This window comes from Strongylocentrotus purpuratus, unplaced genomic scaffold, assembly GCF_000002235.5.
Source record: "Strongylocentrotus purpuratus isolate Spur 01 unplaced genomic scaffold, Spur_5.0 spur5_scaffold_12, whole genome shotgun sequence".
Lineage (NCBI taxonomy): Eukaryota > Metazoa > Echinodermata > Echinoidea > Camarodonta > Strongylocentrotidae > Strongylocentrotus > Strongylocentrotus purpuratus.
The window spans coordinates 28,737,699-28,757,322 of record NW_022145597.1 but is presented as its reverse complement, the minus strand read 5'-3'; the positions used below and the strand labels follow the sequence as shown (position 1 = coordinate 28,757,322).

Here is a 19,624-nt window from a genome sequence, read left to right as displayed (position 1 = left end):
AATACGAGGTTTCTGTTCCTATTGTGAGTGAGTTACTAGTTCTTGTAACCACTTTCATAACATAACTTTAATTTGATATTGATCAGTATCAGTTAGTTCACATAATGTTCCAACGTTTGTGATTTTAGACGAGAGTGTACTATTTTTTCAGCTATGCCGCTGTTCTATAGCCCTCCCCACAACACAATGTGATTACGACCAGAGTGGGATATAATTTGCAAATAGTATTTGAAGGGGGTCGACCGTCGATAGAGTCAAATAAAATCTTATCTTATCTTATTTGATATAAAGATTCAAATATGTGCAATATTAACGAGAACGAGATTTTACGAATTATTATGATTTGTACACTTCGGGATGTTGCAATCTCTCTTATTGGAGGAAAAGCCAAACCGGCTCTGAATGGCATGGCCAGGTGACATCACACTGGTGGTACGACGGTCTACGATTTGAAGCTGATTTGGCATTTATGCCGGCGACTAGCTAGCAGTCTCACAATCCAATTCTTAGTATCTATAACATTAGTCAGGACCTAAATCAAGAACGTATGTTTGTGGGAATTTTCCTATCTAATGTAAATGTGTATCATTGTCAAATCTAATCGCAGTCGAATCGTATAGTGTACACTGCAGTACATGCACTAAATCCTATCTTATCTAGCGGGTGTTCCATTGTGACGAAATGAGATATTCTCATCTTCCGAATTGGTTGTAAGAGAATTGATTTTCCTAATATTATGCCTTACACCGCACATAGCGCAGCAGGCAGTAAGGTCCTCAAACGACCGTGATACCAGTGAGCAGTTTCCATGGCAACCTGCATCATCCGTTTAGATCATCTTTCACCGTCATTTACTAGTCTACATGCGCAGATTCTAATTTGACACTGTATCACAACTCTTAAAGTCTTGAGCAGAGCCTACCTCTGTGAGTCAAACAGGGCGTTGTGGCGTGCGCCTGTAATCCGTCCCCCCCCCCCCCCCCCCCTCTCCCCCGCTTATTCAGCGGCTGGCTGAGTCGTTGCGAAATTTTTGGGACCAAATTTCAAAATGTTAACCCCCTCCCCTTGAAAAAATCCTGCGTACGCCACTGCTCTCAGCTATATGTATGTATCAAAGATACTAACTCTAGCTTTGCTTATATGATCACGTAGTACGTGGATAAATAAAGATTAAGAGAGGCAAAACTATGTACATTGAATTCTTATTACTACTTGTTTTTATACAAGCACAAAGGTCTTACATAAACCTTTTAGTAGGCCTTTATCATAGCACAAAGCTCTAGATCAAACGTTTCAATATACATGTACACAGGCGCGTACGCAGGGGGGTGGTTTTGGGGTTAAACCCCCCCCCCCTCGAGTTTTTTTTTGTATGTGTATGTTTTTTGTATGTTATTTTGGAAACCCTCCCCTTTTGATTTTTTTTTTTTTTTTTTTTTTTTAAATAAAAAAAAAAAAAAAAAAAAAAAAATTGCCAATAGGTGACCTTAAAAAGGTGACCTTACCCCCCCCCAACTGGACACAAAATGTCAAATTTTCAAATTTCGAGACCCCCCCCCCCCCCCCCCCCCCCCCCCCCCCCCAAAAAAAAAAAAAAAAAAAAAACGCACAAAATATACATAAATATTGGGACGAAGGTTCGTTGTCTTTTTATTAAAGATTTCAAAATGTTACAATCTGTCTATACAAAACTCTGCGAGAAAGCAAAGGCGAATCAAAAAAAATGTGTGTAATGATCGCATTATCTTAATAAACATCATAATTATTTCTGATTTTAATTGCTTAAAACTCTGCTAAATACAAGAATCTAGTATCCGCATATAGTTTCGTTCTGAAATAAGTTGCTACATCTAAAAATATTTTTAAAGGTACCTCACTCTGGTGCAAAAAATAAAGAAAAATAGAGATTCTATTTCTTTTATAAGTACAAGTAAATCCATTCACTGGAGATGGAACTGGGCACAACGCTTATCGGTCTGCCGCCCTCTATAGTTGTTGCTACAAAAGATAAATACATGTAGATGTGCTCTGTAGGTTCCATGATGCGTGAGTATTCACAATTCATTCAATTGGAGGCTAAGTTGTTTAGGTTTACTGAGAAGTCTGTTGATACATTCTTGTTATAACAGAAGTTTTTGTGGTCCAGTGGAAAAGTCTCCGGAACGTGAACACATCCACAATTGAAAGTAAAAATAATCATATAAAAAAAACAATGACTTATTAATGATAATAATAATAATGATAATAATAATGACATGATCATTATTGCTACTACCAGTACTAGGCCTACTTATCATTATTATTATTATTATTATTATAATTATAAATCTCTTAATTTATATTATCATTCTGTTTACAATGCTAACAATGATAACAATAATGATAACAATAATTTTTACACAGGTCAGTTCAACCCAGAATCAGATCCCAAAGCACTTTACAAACAAAAGATACATGATATAGAGCAGATCAATTACTATCTACAACTATAAGTATATGATTGATTGATTGACTGATTTTTATTCGACAAGCTTCCAACATACAACAATATACAATTATAATAACAGATCAAAAATAAGTCAGCTTGAACAGGATAACCCACGAAAGCTCGAGAGCTTATTTCCAGTGGGGTCCCTTACAGACATGTATAAAATTAATAAGTTAAAAAAGTAATATTTACTGACAGATAAGAAAAATAAAAGAATTACTTATTAAAGATAATAATAATAACAACATTAAGCTGATGATAGAAATGACAATAAGTACAAGAAGAAAAAGAAGAAGGAGAAGAAGAAAATGAGGAGGAGGAAGAAGAGGAAAATAATGATGAATTTGTAGAATTTCTATAACGTACGAAAACATATGAACGATGAAGGTAATATGATTATGTTCTACACAAAAATATATTTAAATGTATACATAACGGTATAGGCCCTCTGCATTGTACTCACATGCACACCATGTTGAAGTATTATATTGAAACCTCATACCAGATTAAAAACTAAACATAGCTTGCAGAATATTGTTTTCATATTTGCTGGTAATATATGATAACATCTGGTTTCCTAATGACAGAAACCCCTCATTGATCAAAATCCCGTGATCTTGTGCATAAATATGTTACTGGTATACCTATTATATATTATTTCATCATAGTACTATGGTGATGAAATTATTATAATACTTCCTGGTATGGCTATACGAGCATATTTTATTGTTCTTGTTTATGTATCTCTTGCCTTTTTTATATGATTTTTTTAAAAGGTATACTTCCTGTTTGGCCAGGTGGAATGTAATTGCAATTATCATGTCTAGCCGTTTATTGAAATTCATTGAAATTGAATCTAGAACTTGGGATTATCATGAATAAGTAAAAACAAAACGGGAATTAAAACAGGTTACAAATTAGTAGTTGAGCATGCAGTATATTATGTGTTCAATATGCAAATACAAAACGAGATTTAAATCCAAAATTTCGGTTTATCATCAATGTATCATACATCAGTAAAAAAAATTAGTAATTACAGCCTTCGATTACTTTTTACTGAATTAAATAATAATCGGAAAGCATACAGAAGTATGCAATATATGACAAATCTCTCCTACTTTTCCAAATAAATTGTTTATTTTGAGCCACGTTATGCCTAAATACAGTACAGTGTGTAATGTATATATAGTATATTCTCATCCTTCATTACTCAGCTAATGACTCACAGATTACATCAATAACAATCTTTATGGAAAAGCCTGCCAGACCGACCAAGCCAGCTTTTATTCGAATTGTATCTTTTTGAACAATCATGAACAATCTTTGTTATTATATTATTTTGAACATCAAAATAATTTCAATTTTTTAAACTCATTCTTGATTTTGAAAATATCAAGTGTAAATATTGTTAACATTGCATAATTTCAATCTCAATCGTCAACGTTCACACCTCAATATATACTGACATTGTATAGAATAAAATATTAATTTGATCCCTAACCTGCATGGGGCTTTGCCTTTTTTCCCCACGCCCGGACCGATTCCCTAGGTTGAAAAAACCAGAGATAAACTAAATAAGGCAAATGCTCTGGAAAAACCTAATGGCAAATCGTCCCAATAAAAATTTGAATCTCTAAACCTCCTACAAAAACAAACACCAAACTATTGTTCTGTATTAAAATTTCCACTTGAAATTTGTGTCGTGTATCTAGACAAAATGTCTGACAAAGCTAGAATGGCTACCACGCCCATTTCCCTCTCTTCTTATGCCTTTCTGAACATTCCTTTCCTTCTCAATACAATAACTTACATATTCAAACCATCCCGCTTCGCGGAATCGTGGCGTCTCGCCACTCCCATTACGTAATCATTAAACGGATCCGCATATACAACATTTTCCTGCTATACGTTGTACCGCAGGAAAATACAAGTATACTCGATAGTTGCATTACGCACCACGCTTCTATACAAATCAATTTGTATTCAGCCCTGATTCAAAGATAGAGTTTGTTACGTAACATTACAAAAGCCGACTGCACTTACAGAGTTGAATAGATGACTTCTCATGGACTCTAGCTGAAGGCCCAATTCCTAAATAATAAGCTTGCCCTAGCTATTCCCCCCATGAATGATGTACCAACTGCATGCTTGGACCAGGGAATAAAAATCATTGATAAAAATATTTTTCAAAAAGTTGTGTCAGCCCATGCACTGATCTTTTCCACAAAAAATGAAAAAGAAGAAGTACATGTATATCAGTGGGTTGATCAGCCTATAATAGTCACTATGAACATGACTGACAAAGAAAGCGGACAAAATATACAGTTCCTCAGGTAGACAAAGGAACATCCCTTCACTGCTATTATGTAAAAATGTGTAGAACAGGTGTCACATGCATATTCACCATTTTACATAATAGCAGTGAAGGGATGTTCCTTTGTCTACCTGAGGAACTGTATATTTTGTCCGCTTTCTTTGTCAGTCATGTTCATAGTGAGTATGTCTTGTTTACCCAGGGTAACCTCATCAGTATTCATCCTGTTCTTCCTGAGGGCCTTGCAATCATATCATTACCCCGGCATTAACCGAGCTATCATGAAAAGATGCTCAAGGAATTTCTTCTTACATAGTAGCCATTTACCTCACCTGGGTGGAGTGTGGCAAATTTAGATTAATGTCTTGCCAAAGGCAAAGGACATTAGTGCCGCGGTGGGACTTGAACCGGGAGCCATGCGATCCACAGTCCGGTGGCGTATCCACTAGACCACAACACCTCTATACAGCCTGACCCCCAAGTCGGGTCTTTTAATTTATGATTCCTTTATTGCAACCAAAACTTGGGTTTGGATTTCGAATACAAATACAAACATATTAGATAAACAAAGCTAGAACTAATGTACACAGTCAAGAAACTATCAACTTGATTAGTCTGATAAATAAATGTGTAACAATGTGCTATACAATCACATTGTTACACGTTATAAAATGAATTAAAGTAAGCTTATGAGTTTAATCATGATTGTATACAACATCAGGATTAATGAGGGGATTTCATCCCATCCTTAGCCCTTGCACCAAAATTTATATTCCATATGGACCTACTATACCATTATCCTAGCTGGTTGTATCATGGTCCCTACCACAAGATACCACGTTGCGCGCAGTTGCCAATCTTTTACACACGAAAAAAAAACAAAAAAAAAACGACGCATCTATGTTGTGCAGCTGTTTATCCAGGGTGCCCTCCCACCTCCCTGGTTTATCTGAACAAGTCTTTAGGCAGGTTGAATTTCGTATCATTCCCATAATAGTCCATTCTTGTAATGTAACCAAATTTAATACATAAGTCTTTGTGAAGTGCCTCAATATAACTTATTTCATTTCACCTGATAGGCTGTAATGTATTAATCGTGAAGAGAACCAGAATGATTTTTGCTTCAAATTGTAATAAAACTGATATTGATCATCATACAGACCCATCATGGACCCTACCAAAAGGGGGAGTAGATTGGACTACACAGATAAGGAGGCAAAGTACACTCGTCATGAAATATCATTTTAGAGAAAGTTAATTAGAAAGCTAACTCAACTACGCGCTGTTTTACTTATGACATAAAGTCGGACGAAATCAGACAGGAACATTGTGACGTATAATTTGTGTCATGACCTGCGCGCTCATCCCAACAAGTAAACACTGAGCACATGTCTTTACGTCGTATTGTGACCTATGACGTAGTGCCGTGCCCCCGACACACCTCCAAACGAACTGCCCACGCACTTTAGAATAGTCTTAGTTAGAAAACTTGTTATCATTAGTGTTATGCATTCATCTAAAATTCATCGTTAAGACGAATATTTATTTTGATCGTATTTCTATTTTTCACTACTATATATTATATTTTAAGTTGCATTATTTTATTTCGTCTTTGTACTAGTTATTCGATATATAACATTATTGAACTTTTAGAAAAGCGAAAGAAATGGAAGACTAAATAATTCTAGCCCCACTACGATCCACTCGTACAGGTGCCCGGATTCCAATCACCAAACCCAGAATTTGCTTGGCGAATCAGTAGAGAGTCTTTGCATATATTTCTCCATGACTTTTATCACAGAATAGGTAATAGCAAGCCGTGGACGTTTAAAAGATCAAATATAATATGGCAGACCCCGGGCAGACCCAATCATCTATATTTATTGAGAATTTAATTGATAAATCTATCGATAACAATATTCGTATGGTATAAATTCATTTAATTGTTAACTATAAAGGGAATTTTGGAAAACGTTAATGTCATCCTTTATTAAATACGTGCACAGAAATATAGGTCACTGATTGTCAATTTCTGCTAGACCAATTGACCCCGAGTCTCATTTTGACATTAATTGAAATTTGAAAAAAGGTAGTTATAATATCTAGGTCTACATTTATGTAGCCATAAAAGAACATGATAACTTATAAGGGCTAATATGGCCTAACTTTTTTTTTAGCAAATGATCTTTTCAGGCTATTTTAGGCATAGGCCTATAGGGTTTTCTTTTCAACCCAAAATACACGTTTTGGGGGTTAGAAGCCATTGAGCTGTCACGCTATATATATGTATGGTCAGTTGGTCACTGACGCCGTTTCTGGCATACGAGAACCGGTTCGTACTGGATCAAAGACCTGTTATACCAGTTTTCGCCAGATAGCGCGCGGTGTGTGAGAGAACGGATGAGAACCCAAACATTGCTTTGTTTACAATCACACCGCGTGTGCTGAGCTATCGTAGTAGAGTGTAAGGTTATGAATGAAAACACTGGACCGGTTTCCAATGGTAGACGCGACCAAACATAAAACGACGAAGTTCCTTACGTGGCCGTGGCTCTTCCTTAATTATCTTAAAACTGAAAAGCACTGAAGAAAATCTGCTGTAAACCCTGCATAACTCTTTAGAAGAATTTCGGTGCAATAAATACAAATGCCGGGATCGATACGACAGAGGGAAATGCTTTATTTGAAAGGTAAGTGCTAAGGAGTCGAGTCTTTACTCGCATTTGATATTTGTTTGGGCGTATAGGGCTAGGCTAAGGGGCAGTCGCGGTCCTAGGCAGCGTGGCAAGCTGAACTGAGCTCGAGGGTTTGCATGGTAGATTCTACTTGGAATGGAATATTGTGACCATATTTGGAGGACTAGACCCTCTAGATCTAGTAGTCATGCAAGTAGTGCACTACTACTACTACTACTAGGACGGGTGCCTGGTAGACCTATGTATATTCTTCTTGTGGTCGTGTGGATTTACATTCGTTAATTTTTAGACCAAGATTTTTAGATTGATCTGATTAAAAAAGTTGTACCAACTCTCTGTCTCTCTGTTGTTGTCCCTCCGCTTTTCGGAGATCAGCGAGTTTATCACATTCGAAGTAATAGGCTGCTGTAAATATCATGTTATAAAATCCTTAGTTGGAGGGTATGGAGTGCAGGCGATGGGCATGAATTTTGTAAAGATAGTGAAGTGTCATCTTTAAAATAGAATCATTGACAGTGGAGGGAAGGGATGGATCATATGGCAAGAGAATAGCGCAAGTCAGATGGGAAGGGTACTAGCAACAACAATAGACCCTAGTATTAAAGCCAAGGGATCGTTTAACAGTGTTAAATCTGAGATGCACTGCCCTACGCGTGTTATCAGTGTCTGTGATATGGTGTATATTGATGCCCTAAAAAATTGTTCTTCAAAATGATCAAGAAGTGCCTCAAAAAAGTATATAAACCTTTGACTTTAGTTTGAGCGACTGGTTTTACAATACTCGTTTACCCCAATGGCAAACGCAAAATTTGATTTCGATTTTCAATCATAAATATCTTGATAATCAGACAGGCGATCGGCTTCCGGGGTTCTTCTTCTTCTTCTTCTTCTTCCTGTATAGTACAGACCGCCGTTGGCGTATTATCGTACCTTGTGCTTGTCAAGTGCCGAGTGTACAGTGCAAGTAAAAAGGTTCCTGGCTGACCTAAGTTAAAGGTTTATAATTATTGCAGCATGAGCTAAATCAAGGATTTTTTTCAAGGATCTAAGACAAAGTTACTGGATCCCTTTAAGTATACAAATACATGGAAGGTCGAAGGCCTATTAGAGTCTAGACCTACCTCTACATCATCATGTGATAATTTGTCACTTTAAAAGCCTGAAAATGTTGTTAACTCAGCTTATGACCAGGAGGATTAGATAAGAAGTTAGAGCAAACTGCATTCTTGCTAAATTGTTGTTCCATTTCTGATTGGACCAATAACAATAATTCTTTTGAGTTTAAAGCATTTAATACAGTTGCTAAAGTAAATGGGATGAAATTCTCTGGGAACCCAAATTGGTAGGAAAATCCTTTAATTTATACAAATCATATGAAAGTCCAACTTGCGTTACCTAGTTTTCTTGCCCTTGTACTTTCTCAAACTTTACATTTCATTACAAACTTGACCTACATACATGTATTTTAAGGGTCTTATACTCTATACCGTAACTTATACTAGCTATATTCCCAGACTCTCAGTCATAACAAGGGAAACTGTATGGCTATTGATTTTCAAAACCCACGCCAACCCATGCCTCGATCAATATACATGTACCATACATACTGTAGCTTCCCAATTGTTATACTCTGCCGCTTTGTGTGTGTGTGTGTGTGTGTGTGTGAGAAAAAGAGGGGTGAAGTTGCTAAACATGTAGTTGTCACTTGTAGTTGTAAAGCAGTGCATTATAGGTATTGGCTAGAACTGGCTGCTTCTGATTCTATGTTTGTCACTTGGGAAAGATTTCCTTTTGCGACAGCCACTCAAATTGGAGAAAAAAAACTGTTAGGTTACTGATAGGGTTACAAGTATAATGTATAAAAAAATAATTACCATGTGCGCGCATGTACAGTAATGTATGTGTAATTTTAGGTGGCTGTCGCAAATCTTTCTGTCATTTGTATGGATGCTCAAAATATCGATGAGGGAAAGGGGGCAATTGTACTACATTACCGTCTCCAGTTTTGATATGATTTAAAGACAGTGTCGAAAGATGTGATGATATCATGATTTTGAGAGTTAATGTTTTCGTTAAATTTCAACGTTGCTTTTATTATTATAAAGAAAAAGAAAGACATTTTTGTGAGATATGATTATAATATGGCATTCAGAAAAATGTTCTTGAAATATTGCATAAAAACATAAATGGCACATAGATTCATGTCCGGTGTAAAGAAATAAAGATGTACATATAACTACATGTACATGAAGGAAGGAAGGGCTTGGATATCATGGGAATAGTGTATTTGAAATTAATAGAAAATACAAGATCTTTGTTTGTGTGTATTTTCCTGGTAGTTAGATACTGGCATATTATTGTACACATATGTTGGTTTGGGATTTGGTATGTAATAGTTACTGTACACAGTTTAATCATTGTCTTTGTTTTCTTCTCTTTCTTTATCTTCCAATAACTGTAGTGGTTATTTGACAGCCCTTCTCAGCGCATCTTAAAGCCCAGCCCGAAACTACCTCCATACAACTCTACCAATTAATTACAACAGCCAACAAAATACTGTTGCATCCTGCATTATAACTTTATAAGCGTCAGAAACATTCTCAACGTAGCTGCACCAATTGACCAAGAACGTCAGTCACAATGGGTCACGTGTTGGAGCCAAATAACGATTACCCCCTCTTGCCATACGATGCTCCCGAGTGGACATCCCGACTCGCCGTCATCCCCAAGTATCGAGTTCAGGTCAGTGAGCACTATATTTTTAGGGTTTTTTTCGTACAAATTCGAGCATGCTACTGTAGACAACAGATTTATCCAGACTCTATGGTGGTAGAAACAAACAGATCACCAAGCACACTTTTTTCAGAAGCAAGCCGAGAAGACACATGATGAAGTGAAGAAATCACAAATGTTTTTGGAATAAAAATTTGCAGTAATGATAAGAAAGGTGATGTTTGTTTGTTCTTATTTCCTACGCAAAGTAGGAGGAAGAGACACTATTCAACATACCATTTTTGTCTCAAGTTGTGTCTTAAACCTTAAGTAGCGAAATCTTTCGACTTGACCTACGATAAAAGCACGAGTCAAAATAACATTCAATTAACTTTTTTTTCTCCTTGTTTTTTTTTTGCTGTATAGTTGGGGTCTCTAGGCACCCCTATCCAGCGCTGGCGTCTCCCAGGCATGCCTGAGGACTTCCAAGTCCACATCAAACGAGACGATATGACAGGCAGCGTACTCTCTGGAAACAAGGTACATACCGGTACATTATGTGGGCCCCGTCTTACAAAGACCTATGATTGATCCAAATCATTCGCAAGTCCTCAAATCAATCCCAAGTTTGCAGTCTCCTATGTACATTGTTTTGATTAATATCAATCGCAAATAAGTTGTGATTGATATCAACTCTTTGTATTAAAGATGGCGCCCAAGATTGTAAATGTGTAGACTGTTAAAAACTTTCTACAATCACATTTATGAATTTGAAAAAAGTTTGGGTCACAAAAGAGAGGAAAAGAAAGGTTGGGAGTAGTTTTCAGGAGCCATAAGCCCATAAGTACTAAATCTGAATTATGTCAATTTTAACTTTCCATTTTTGTATTTTAAATGCCAGTGTTGCTATACTTTTATGGGATATTTACTTTCAATATTCTAACAAATGGAACAAGCAGAAGAAAAGATTTTATTCAAGAAAATGGCAAACTTGCCCTTGAAGAAGAGATCATTTTACTACTGTTCCAAACTCAGAAGGATCTTCAGTCATCCTTCTTGCCACACACTAATAATTACAGGCTTTCAATCCCCACTGCAGTACTTATAGCTACATGCACTTGCGCCCTCTATTCCCGTTGATCCCCCATGATGCCCTTTTTCTTATGTTAATTGAGAGCTGAGTTGATGGGATAACCACCTGCCAGTGACCTTGCAGGGAGGTCTAATCCCTCCATGCCAAACTAGTGCAGAGAGGCTTTAATTCATGTACAGGTACATGTACATATTGTATGTCCATTCTAGGATATAAAAACTGATCATTTCCGTTGCCCTTGAAGAAGAGATAATTTTTCTACTGTTCCAAACTCAGAAGGATCTCCAGTCATCCTTTTTGCCAGATACTTATAATCACAGGCTTTGATTCATGTACATTTTCTAGGATATCAAAAACTAATCATGATTTTCGACCTGACTTGTCTGTCCCAACCAAGGTGAGGAAGCTAGAGTTTTTGATGGCTGACTGCTTGGATCAGGGTTGTGAATCCATCATAACCTGTGGTGGTGTGTTCTCAAACTCCTGCCGGGCCGGAGCCATTGCTGCCCGCCAAATGGGACTGGACAGCCATCTCTTCCTCTGGTCAGAATCCACGGTAAGCCAAGGATAAATTCGTAATTTTATACATTTTTTCCTATTTCATACATTACCCATTTGCCCATTTAACATATTATCAAGTTGCCTAGTCCATCTGTACATTTAAAACCACGCATCAGCAAAATTATTGCCATTGTAATCATTTATAAGGAGTGTATTTTAATGTCATCAATCATCGCCATCAATTCTGTTGCAGACATGGTTTTGTTGCCAATTTTCCCATTCTAAATTAGATACATGTACCTGTATATTGAGCTCTTAAACTTTTATGTTAGCATTATTTTGTTAATTATTTCACCATTTTTCATGTTTTGAATATATTTATCGGAAACTTGCTTGTGGTTGCGATTAATCTAGATCTGGAATACTAAAGTGATCGTCCATTACATTGAAAATGGTAACATTTCATATGTCTTGTATTCTTCACACATGTAACTACATATCCATGCATTTATCTATTATTATAATAACCATGCAGTTTCTCCTCTACTGTTAATCTATTGCTCATAAACTTTCTGCAATATATATACCAGCTACATGTACATGCCATTTACCATCATACTTAGCAATCAATCCATCTGTATACCCCCCTCATTGCTTGTACATGGATAGGATCTGCCGTTCACGGGGAATGCTTTGCTGGACCGCCTGGTGGGCTGTAACTTCTACCTCATGCCGTTAGACTGCCCTCTGGAGACGCAAGTATACCCTCGCATGAAGCTACTTCAAGACCACATCCAGTAAGCAGCGCAAGTCATTCAGATTAAATCATGAATTCACAATCACTAAATGAATATACTGCTAATTCATTATATTCTAAGCTGTATGCATGGCTTCAGACATTTCGGTTTGCTCATACTTTTATTTGAAGCCCCACTGCACTACTTATTGCTACTTGCACCCTTTATATAGCAAAAAATGCCTAATCTGTGTAGTGTGACCATTGGTCCTCCATGATCCTCTTTTTTCTTATGTTAATTGAGAGCTGAGTTGTTGAGATAGCCACCTATCAGTGACCAGGCTGGATGGTCTAATCCCCCTGGCCAAACTAGTACAGATGGGCTTTAAGTCATTCAGATTAAATCATGAATTCACAATCACCAAAAGTCTTAGATGAACATATATGTGCTAATTCATAGCTGTATGCATGGCTTTAGACATATTGGTTTGCTCATACTTTCATCGGTAAGTTTTGTTCTTTCTGCAGTCCACCAACAAGGTTACCCCAAAATGATCCATCATTGTAAACGTCATTTAACCACTTTACTTAAATTTATATCTAATCATGGGTAAAATTTGAAGAAAAGAATTCTTACTTTTTATATTGATATTGCCAACTTCATGGTATTGGTAAATGGTAATTATGCTTATTATGATGTGCCTACAGCGAACGTATAAGTGCAAAAGCATTACAGCTAGTGCCTCTCGGTTTCTTTACATGAGTATGGTTTTAAAAAAAATTCTCTACAAGGCATGCATGTTTAGCGTTGGTTAGTTTGCCAACTTGCATCTTCTAATTTTAGTGCAACACATGTATAATTGATCTACATGTTCTGTTCTTTCCTTTTCATCATTGTTTAGGAAAACGACCAATAAGAAGGCTTACAGACTGCCTTTTGGAGGATCCAATGAGGTTGGAGTATGGGGCTACATCGAGTGCTTCCGTGAACTAATGGGCCAGGTAAGAATCATCTCCCTCTGTTTAATATCGCTTGCCTTGTATTGACACATAAAGCATAAAAACAACAACAAGTAATTATCTTCCTCAAATGCAGTCACATCTTTGTTCTATCGTTTGTGGAACGTTCTTCCCGGTTCCTCAACTAATAGGGATTTGGGGAACATTAACATAGTGACTTTGTACAGAATATCAAATATGGATTGGAGCAAAAGTATTCTCATACAGCTTGTTTCAAAATCAGAGTTTTCTTATGATTTTTCAGTTTAAGTCGCCGTTAAAAAGTTATTTTATATTTCCCAAACATGTCTTAAAAGCAACCCAACATTCTCATTTTGATAATTACCTCCTCTGTGCCCCTTTGCACAAAACTTAATATTGATGGTAACTTTGCCACCAATGGTAACTACCATGGAAACCTTGATTTTGATTGGCTGTTGAGCCCTGTTACGATGGTAGTTGCCATTGATGGCAAAGCTACCATCAATGGTAAGGTTTATGCAACAGGCCCTGGTGTATGGAAATGAAAGAATGAAAATGAAATCAGCATAATTAGGCTTTCAACTGAGTTTCACACACAGACAACTCCCATACAATTGCAATGAATCTCAGTTCATGTGTAGTCTTGTCCAAACAAATACATGAAAGTTCAATCCATTAAAAATCAAATCTTTCTCTCATTCGTATCTAATTACAGGGACTCCTGGACAGATTCACCGACATTGTAATCGCAGCCGGTAGCAGCGGGTCTGTGACCGGCCTTGCCATTGCAAACTACCTCACCGGTAGCAAACTAAAGTAAGTTTATTTTTTCGTCCATCCACGACATTGTATACACACTAGGTAATTCATCTGTTGTGGGTCTGTCAGAAGGGCATTCAAGATAAAGTTGAGTTCTGGTCATGGGATTGCATTGTGAAAGAAAGTTGTGGAATCGATCAGAAATAGTTGATCATGTAAGTATTGGTGTGTACTGCAAGGTTCTGGAGTCATAAAAATCATAATAAATTTGGCCCAGTCTTGGTAAAGTAACAAGCACTGTACACAGAAAGATGTATATGGGACTACACAAATGGTGTCAGGCCTACTTACCTTGATTTCCTTATCTTTCTATGCTAATTACTCAGCCAGTATACATTTTCTACCAAAATTGTTAGGCAAATGACTTTTCTTTGTAATCTTGAACATTCAGTGTATAAAGTTTCGTTTGATTCTTTGAGAATTCTTTTTCTTTTTTTACCAGAACTCAGGATTATCTTTGACTCAGTGTTAATGAGTGTTACTTGACATCATCCTGGCTCTCAATATATGATTTAATCTGTATCATATCGTCTATTTAGAGCCAGAAGGGCATTAACTCTCTGTTACAATATTTGAGTTAACACCCTTCTGGTTCCAAACAGACGATACATGTACACTGTATTTAAGTGAAGTTGAGTTGAGTTTGTTGAGCATAGAGGCCTAAATAGACAATCCAAAAAGTTGTGGAACTTGCATTTTCTTTCGGAATGCAAATGGTCAAAGACTGCAATGCTTTTTTTGTTTATAGTTGTACCAAGATTTTCTTTTCGGATTCAGTATAAATGGAATACACTTTTCCCTCTCATTCTTTTAAAATCAGTCCGCGTTCAAATCAGCAATGTAGGCATATTTGGAACACCGACATACTGATATAATACAATCATGCTTTTCATCTCTTCTATTTTCTTGCAGGATACACGGCTTTGCAGCATGCAAGGACCAAATGTTTTTCTACGACCTCGGCGACAAGACACTCCAATCCCTCGGGCTACAGGACGCTGATGGCGCAGGGGTCAAAGCGGTCGACATCATGCACATTCGTGACGAAGTGGTTGGCATCGGGTATGCCGTCAACACTTCAGAAGAATTAGGTGAGTGCCCATTTTGACTCTTGCTATTATCGTAGGTCAAGTCAAAACATTTCACTACATTGAAGACAATCTCCTTTTCCCGCCCCTCTTTCACTGTAAACTTCTTCCCCCACCTCCTCGACCTCTTCACCCCCTTTCTCTTGTCAGTCTGTCTCTTGTTGTTATCTTTCTACATTAATACTCATATTCTGAAAAGGGTCGTTTTCTTTTGTAAGTGCGTCTCTCTCTCTCTCTAATTCTCTCTCTGACAAAATATATGGTATATTGAATAGTTTCCCTTCCTCCTACTTTGCGTAGGATTGGTAGCTTGGTGATGATTCCTGTTGATATGAAAAGAGTAATATTGGGCTGATGGTGCATCCATAACTTTATCTTTAAAAAGCTCAAGCTACGGTCACAAAGTTCGTACGAATCTCCCTGATTTTCCATTGTCTGAAAATCATTCGTACGGCATTTGTAGCAGTTCGTAATGGCATTTGTGACTGAGGCTTTACTTACAAACCCTGTTATACATATATTTGCGATGAAATCAGTCAATAGCAGTTGATGCCTGACTGTCATATTATAAGTAAAGGACACATAATCAAAGTATGTAGCAATTCCTGCGTTGCATTTTGTAGTGTGATTTGCTCTTTCTCTTATTCATATCCTCTAAAATCTAATTCTTAGTTTTTACATATTACTTGTTTTCGTGATAAGAAGAGAGTCGGTCCTTTGTTAAAGGGATCGTTTAACAATGTTAAATCTGAGATACACGGCCCTACGTGTTATCAGTGTCTGTGATATGATGTAATATTGGAGCCCTAAAAAAATTGCGCTTTAAAATGATCAAGAAGTGCCTCAAAAAAGTAAAAAATCTTTGAGTGACCGGTTTTACCATACTCGTTTTCCCCAATAGACTGTAGTGTTATGAAAACCGTCAGGCGAACGGTTTTCAAAATTTGTAATTCCAATCATAAATATCTTGATAATCAGACAGGCGATCGGCTTGTAAAAGTCATGGGGTTCCTGACTGACCTAAAGGTTTATAATTATCATTGCATCATGAGCTAAATCCATAATTTTATTTCATAATCTGAGACAAAGTTACCGGATCCCTTTAAATGCCAGCAGCTTCTGTATCCTATCATATCATCCAAAACGGCAGTGAGATTTCCCCTGTTTTGTTGATCACTTGTCTTTAAAAAAAAATGAAATGGAAGCTCTTATTACCAATCATGTGAAAGAATATGTTTTGACTAATACGTGATGATCATGATACAAATTTTGCCGGGAAACCGCCTACTAATTGATTGGTAAATTATTATATCTATCCGGACCGGATAGATATCGCGCACGTGTCGTGTAGTCCCATATACATCTTTCTGTGTACAGTGCTTGTAACTTTACCAAGACTGGGCCAAATTTCTTATCATTTTGATGATTCCAGAACCTTGCAGTACACACCAATACCTATATGCTAGTTGATCAATTCCACACTGTTTCTTTCACAATGCAATCGCATCGCCAGAACTGGTCTTTATCTTTAACTGCTTCCACTTGTCTGATTTTGACAGAATGCATCGAGCAGGTGGCGATGAACACCGGGATTCTTGTGGACCCTGTCTACTCCGGCAAGGCCACCTATCATCTACTCAAACTCATGAACGAGAAACCAGGAACGTTCAAGGGAAAGCAGATCCTCTTCATACATACAGGTAAGTTGAACTGCCAGTCGACTAGTTTGTACAGTAGTCTCACCATCACAATGATGAAATTAAACAAGAGGCATTTAACGGGTTCGAAACCAAGTCGATGCGCTAGTGCCCTTTGGTAAGGCATTAATCCTCATTACCAGGTCCCCCGGAGAGGACCTAAAGCCGTCGACCGTCTGGTTGCTTACTTACAAGCATTTATGCTTTCTTAGCAGTCAGGTAAAATAACCACCATCACAAACTTTGAGGAAGGAAGAGGAAAAAATTGTTTTAAAAATATTGTCAAAAAAGCATCAACCATAAGTGAATGGTTTGCCAATTTGTTTTGCATTGCAATTCGTTCTTTCTTTTAGTCACACCCAGTGGTGTATCTTGACTTCAAATGATTCAATGAGGACCAGTTTAGATGTGCACTTGACTTTGAAGCGTACTTGTGAAATGCTACATCTTCGCAAATAATATTTACATTCGCACCGAGACGTGATTTGTAAATGACAGCAATTAATCAAGAAACTCGCAAAATCACAGTGTTGCGTCAGTTGTGACTTGATTATTTACTAGTATGAGACTTTCATGAATATTAACCATTCATGAATTTCATTCTCAACTGTACATCTGCACACAATTTTCTGGTTTTCAATCTTATAATCTTTGTTTTTTCATGTCCTCATTTGCCTTTTAAAGGTTGAAACTGTTGTGCAGTATTGGGTCAATTAGCCTAAATATCCTTTTTAATTACATATACATGTACATGACCGCTAGTAATTAATTACTACCTGACAAACAATGACCTACAAATAACACTTACATGAATGATTTTAAAAGGCCAAAGAAATCTACAATGTCACTTCTATGAATATGAACCTAACTGCTTCTGGACACCCAAGTAATTATTATTTTTCTCTCTCCTCTTATTCCTGATCTACAGGTGGTGTCTTTGACCTGTTCAGCGGTGCCGTTGGTTCTCGGCTCACAAAGAAAGGCCATAAAGAAAACAAAGTCTACGACTGGATGGACCTCTCCGACAAAGTCCCAGACAAGGTCTCAGCTGCATCCTAGTAGCCATTATTTCTTTATCATCTGTACATAAAAGATGTTTTATATTTTTGTAGAGAATGTTTCCCCAAAGACTCTTTGTTTTGTATACTGCAAAGCAAAAACCTTTTATCATCATTATTACCATTTATGTGAAGCTTCTTGATCACTCATTTGGACAATATCAGTGAAGCATAGAGTGCTGTTATTTAAATATGTGTTTTCTGTAATGACAATATCATGGACATCTTTTAATCAGTTTGTACAAATATTTTTTCTGCAGTATTACAATGGATTTCCAAACACGTTTAGTTTTGCATTTCTTGTGATGTGCCCATTTTTGAAGGTTTATGTGTTGAATGCAAAGCAATGACTGTTCATTAATTGATGGATCTTTGTTAGTAATTTATTATTTTTAAATGTTATTACATGTATGAATTTTAGGAACATTTAAATTAACCCAATTTGCTGTGGGCAACTTTGTTGTTGAATCTGTATGTTTTGCTTCAAAATGAAGATATCAATGCTGAAATACATGTACATGAATATTAAGATTTAGTAAACATCCTAAACCAGGGTCTTATCATTATTATGCTGCATATGATAATCGAAATAAAGCATAATTTGTGTAACTTTCACATTCTTATGCTACCCCTAATTAAGAGTTGATATGAAGCCGAGTTCTTCATGAGTTAGTTATTGAATCATGCCAACAATACAAAGTGGGCATGGTGACTTACATACTGAGAAAGAGAGAGTGAGATAGAGAGAGAGTAAGAGACAGAGAGAGAAAGAGAGTGAGAGAGAGAGAGAGAGAGCAGTGTGAAATAAAAGATAATTTATGTGAAAGTACACAAGTATATTTAAGATTCTTTGGCCATGTTAAGCTTTATTCTACTTTACTGATGATATAAATGGTGTAAATAAAAAATGCCTGAAAATATAAGAACTAAAAAAAAATAACAATGTTCTAAACATACATAAGTTTGTCCTTGTCATTATTTTTTGTAATAGATGAGAATCTGTTAAATTTACGAATGGATGAAGTACATTTATATCTAATAGTTTACAAAGAAAGACAAGCGTCTTATTTAGACAAGTTTTTAAAGATAATTATAAATATAGATCTTGAAAGAGAGGGCTTTGGAAGGGAAGAAACCTGAGAGAATGTGCGTTAGAAAAATAATGATGGATAATGATAATCTCGGGAGAAGGGGCTGAGAGAATGAGAAATTAAACGTTCTGAGAGGCGATGTTAAAGTGTGAGATGTTGAATGGTGCGTCGCATAAATAAGTGAAGATAATAGAGGGACTGTGCAAGAGTTTTACAGATTAATAAATATTCTATCCATCTTTTATAGATGAAGCATATGAAAAGTGTTCTAGGTGAAAAAGAGGAGGAAAGGGGAGAGATCATCGTGAACAAGACATTTTGTGTTTATTCGACTTGTACGTGAATAGAGG

The 19,624-nt window shown here is 36.7% G+C and overlaps 1 protein-coding gene across 2 annotated transcripts; it reads left to right on the top strand.

The window, feature by feature from the left end:
• Positions 1 to 7,220: 7,220 nt before the first annotated feature.
• LOC582492 (bifunctional D-cysteine desulfhydrase/1-aminocyclopropane-1-carboxylate deaminase, mitochondrial) lies at positions 7,221 to 19,139 on the top strand. 2 transcript variants are annotated; one of them, XM_782441.5, is made up of 10 exons: positions 7,221 to 7,492; positions 9,960 to 10,240; positions 10,637 to 10,750; positions 11,701 to 11,859; positions 12,474 to 12,601; positions 13,443 to 13,542; positions 14,237 to 14,337; positions 15,253 to 15,431; positions 16,988 to 17,128; positions 18,054 to 19,139. In XM_782441.5, the coding sequence occupies exons 2-10, from the start codon at positions 10,139 to 10,141 to the stop codon at positions 18,182 to 18,184; spliced, it is 1,155 nt and encodes a 384-aa protein (XP_787534.1). In that variant the 5' UTR covers positions 7,221 to 7,492; positions 9,960 to 10,138; the 3' UTR covers positions 18,185 to 19,139. The 2 variants fall into 2 exon arrangements, with proteins under 2 accessions (XP_787534.1, XP_030838186.1); XM_030982326.1 differs by lacking the exon at positions 7,221 to 7,492 and adding an exon at positions 7,707 to 7,730.
• The last annotated feature ends 485 nt before the right edge of the window (positions 19,140 to 19,624 follow it).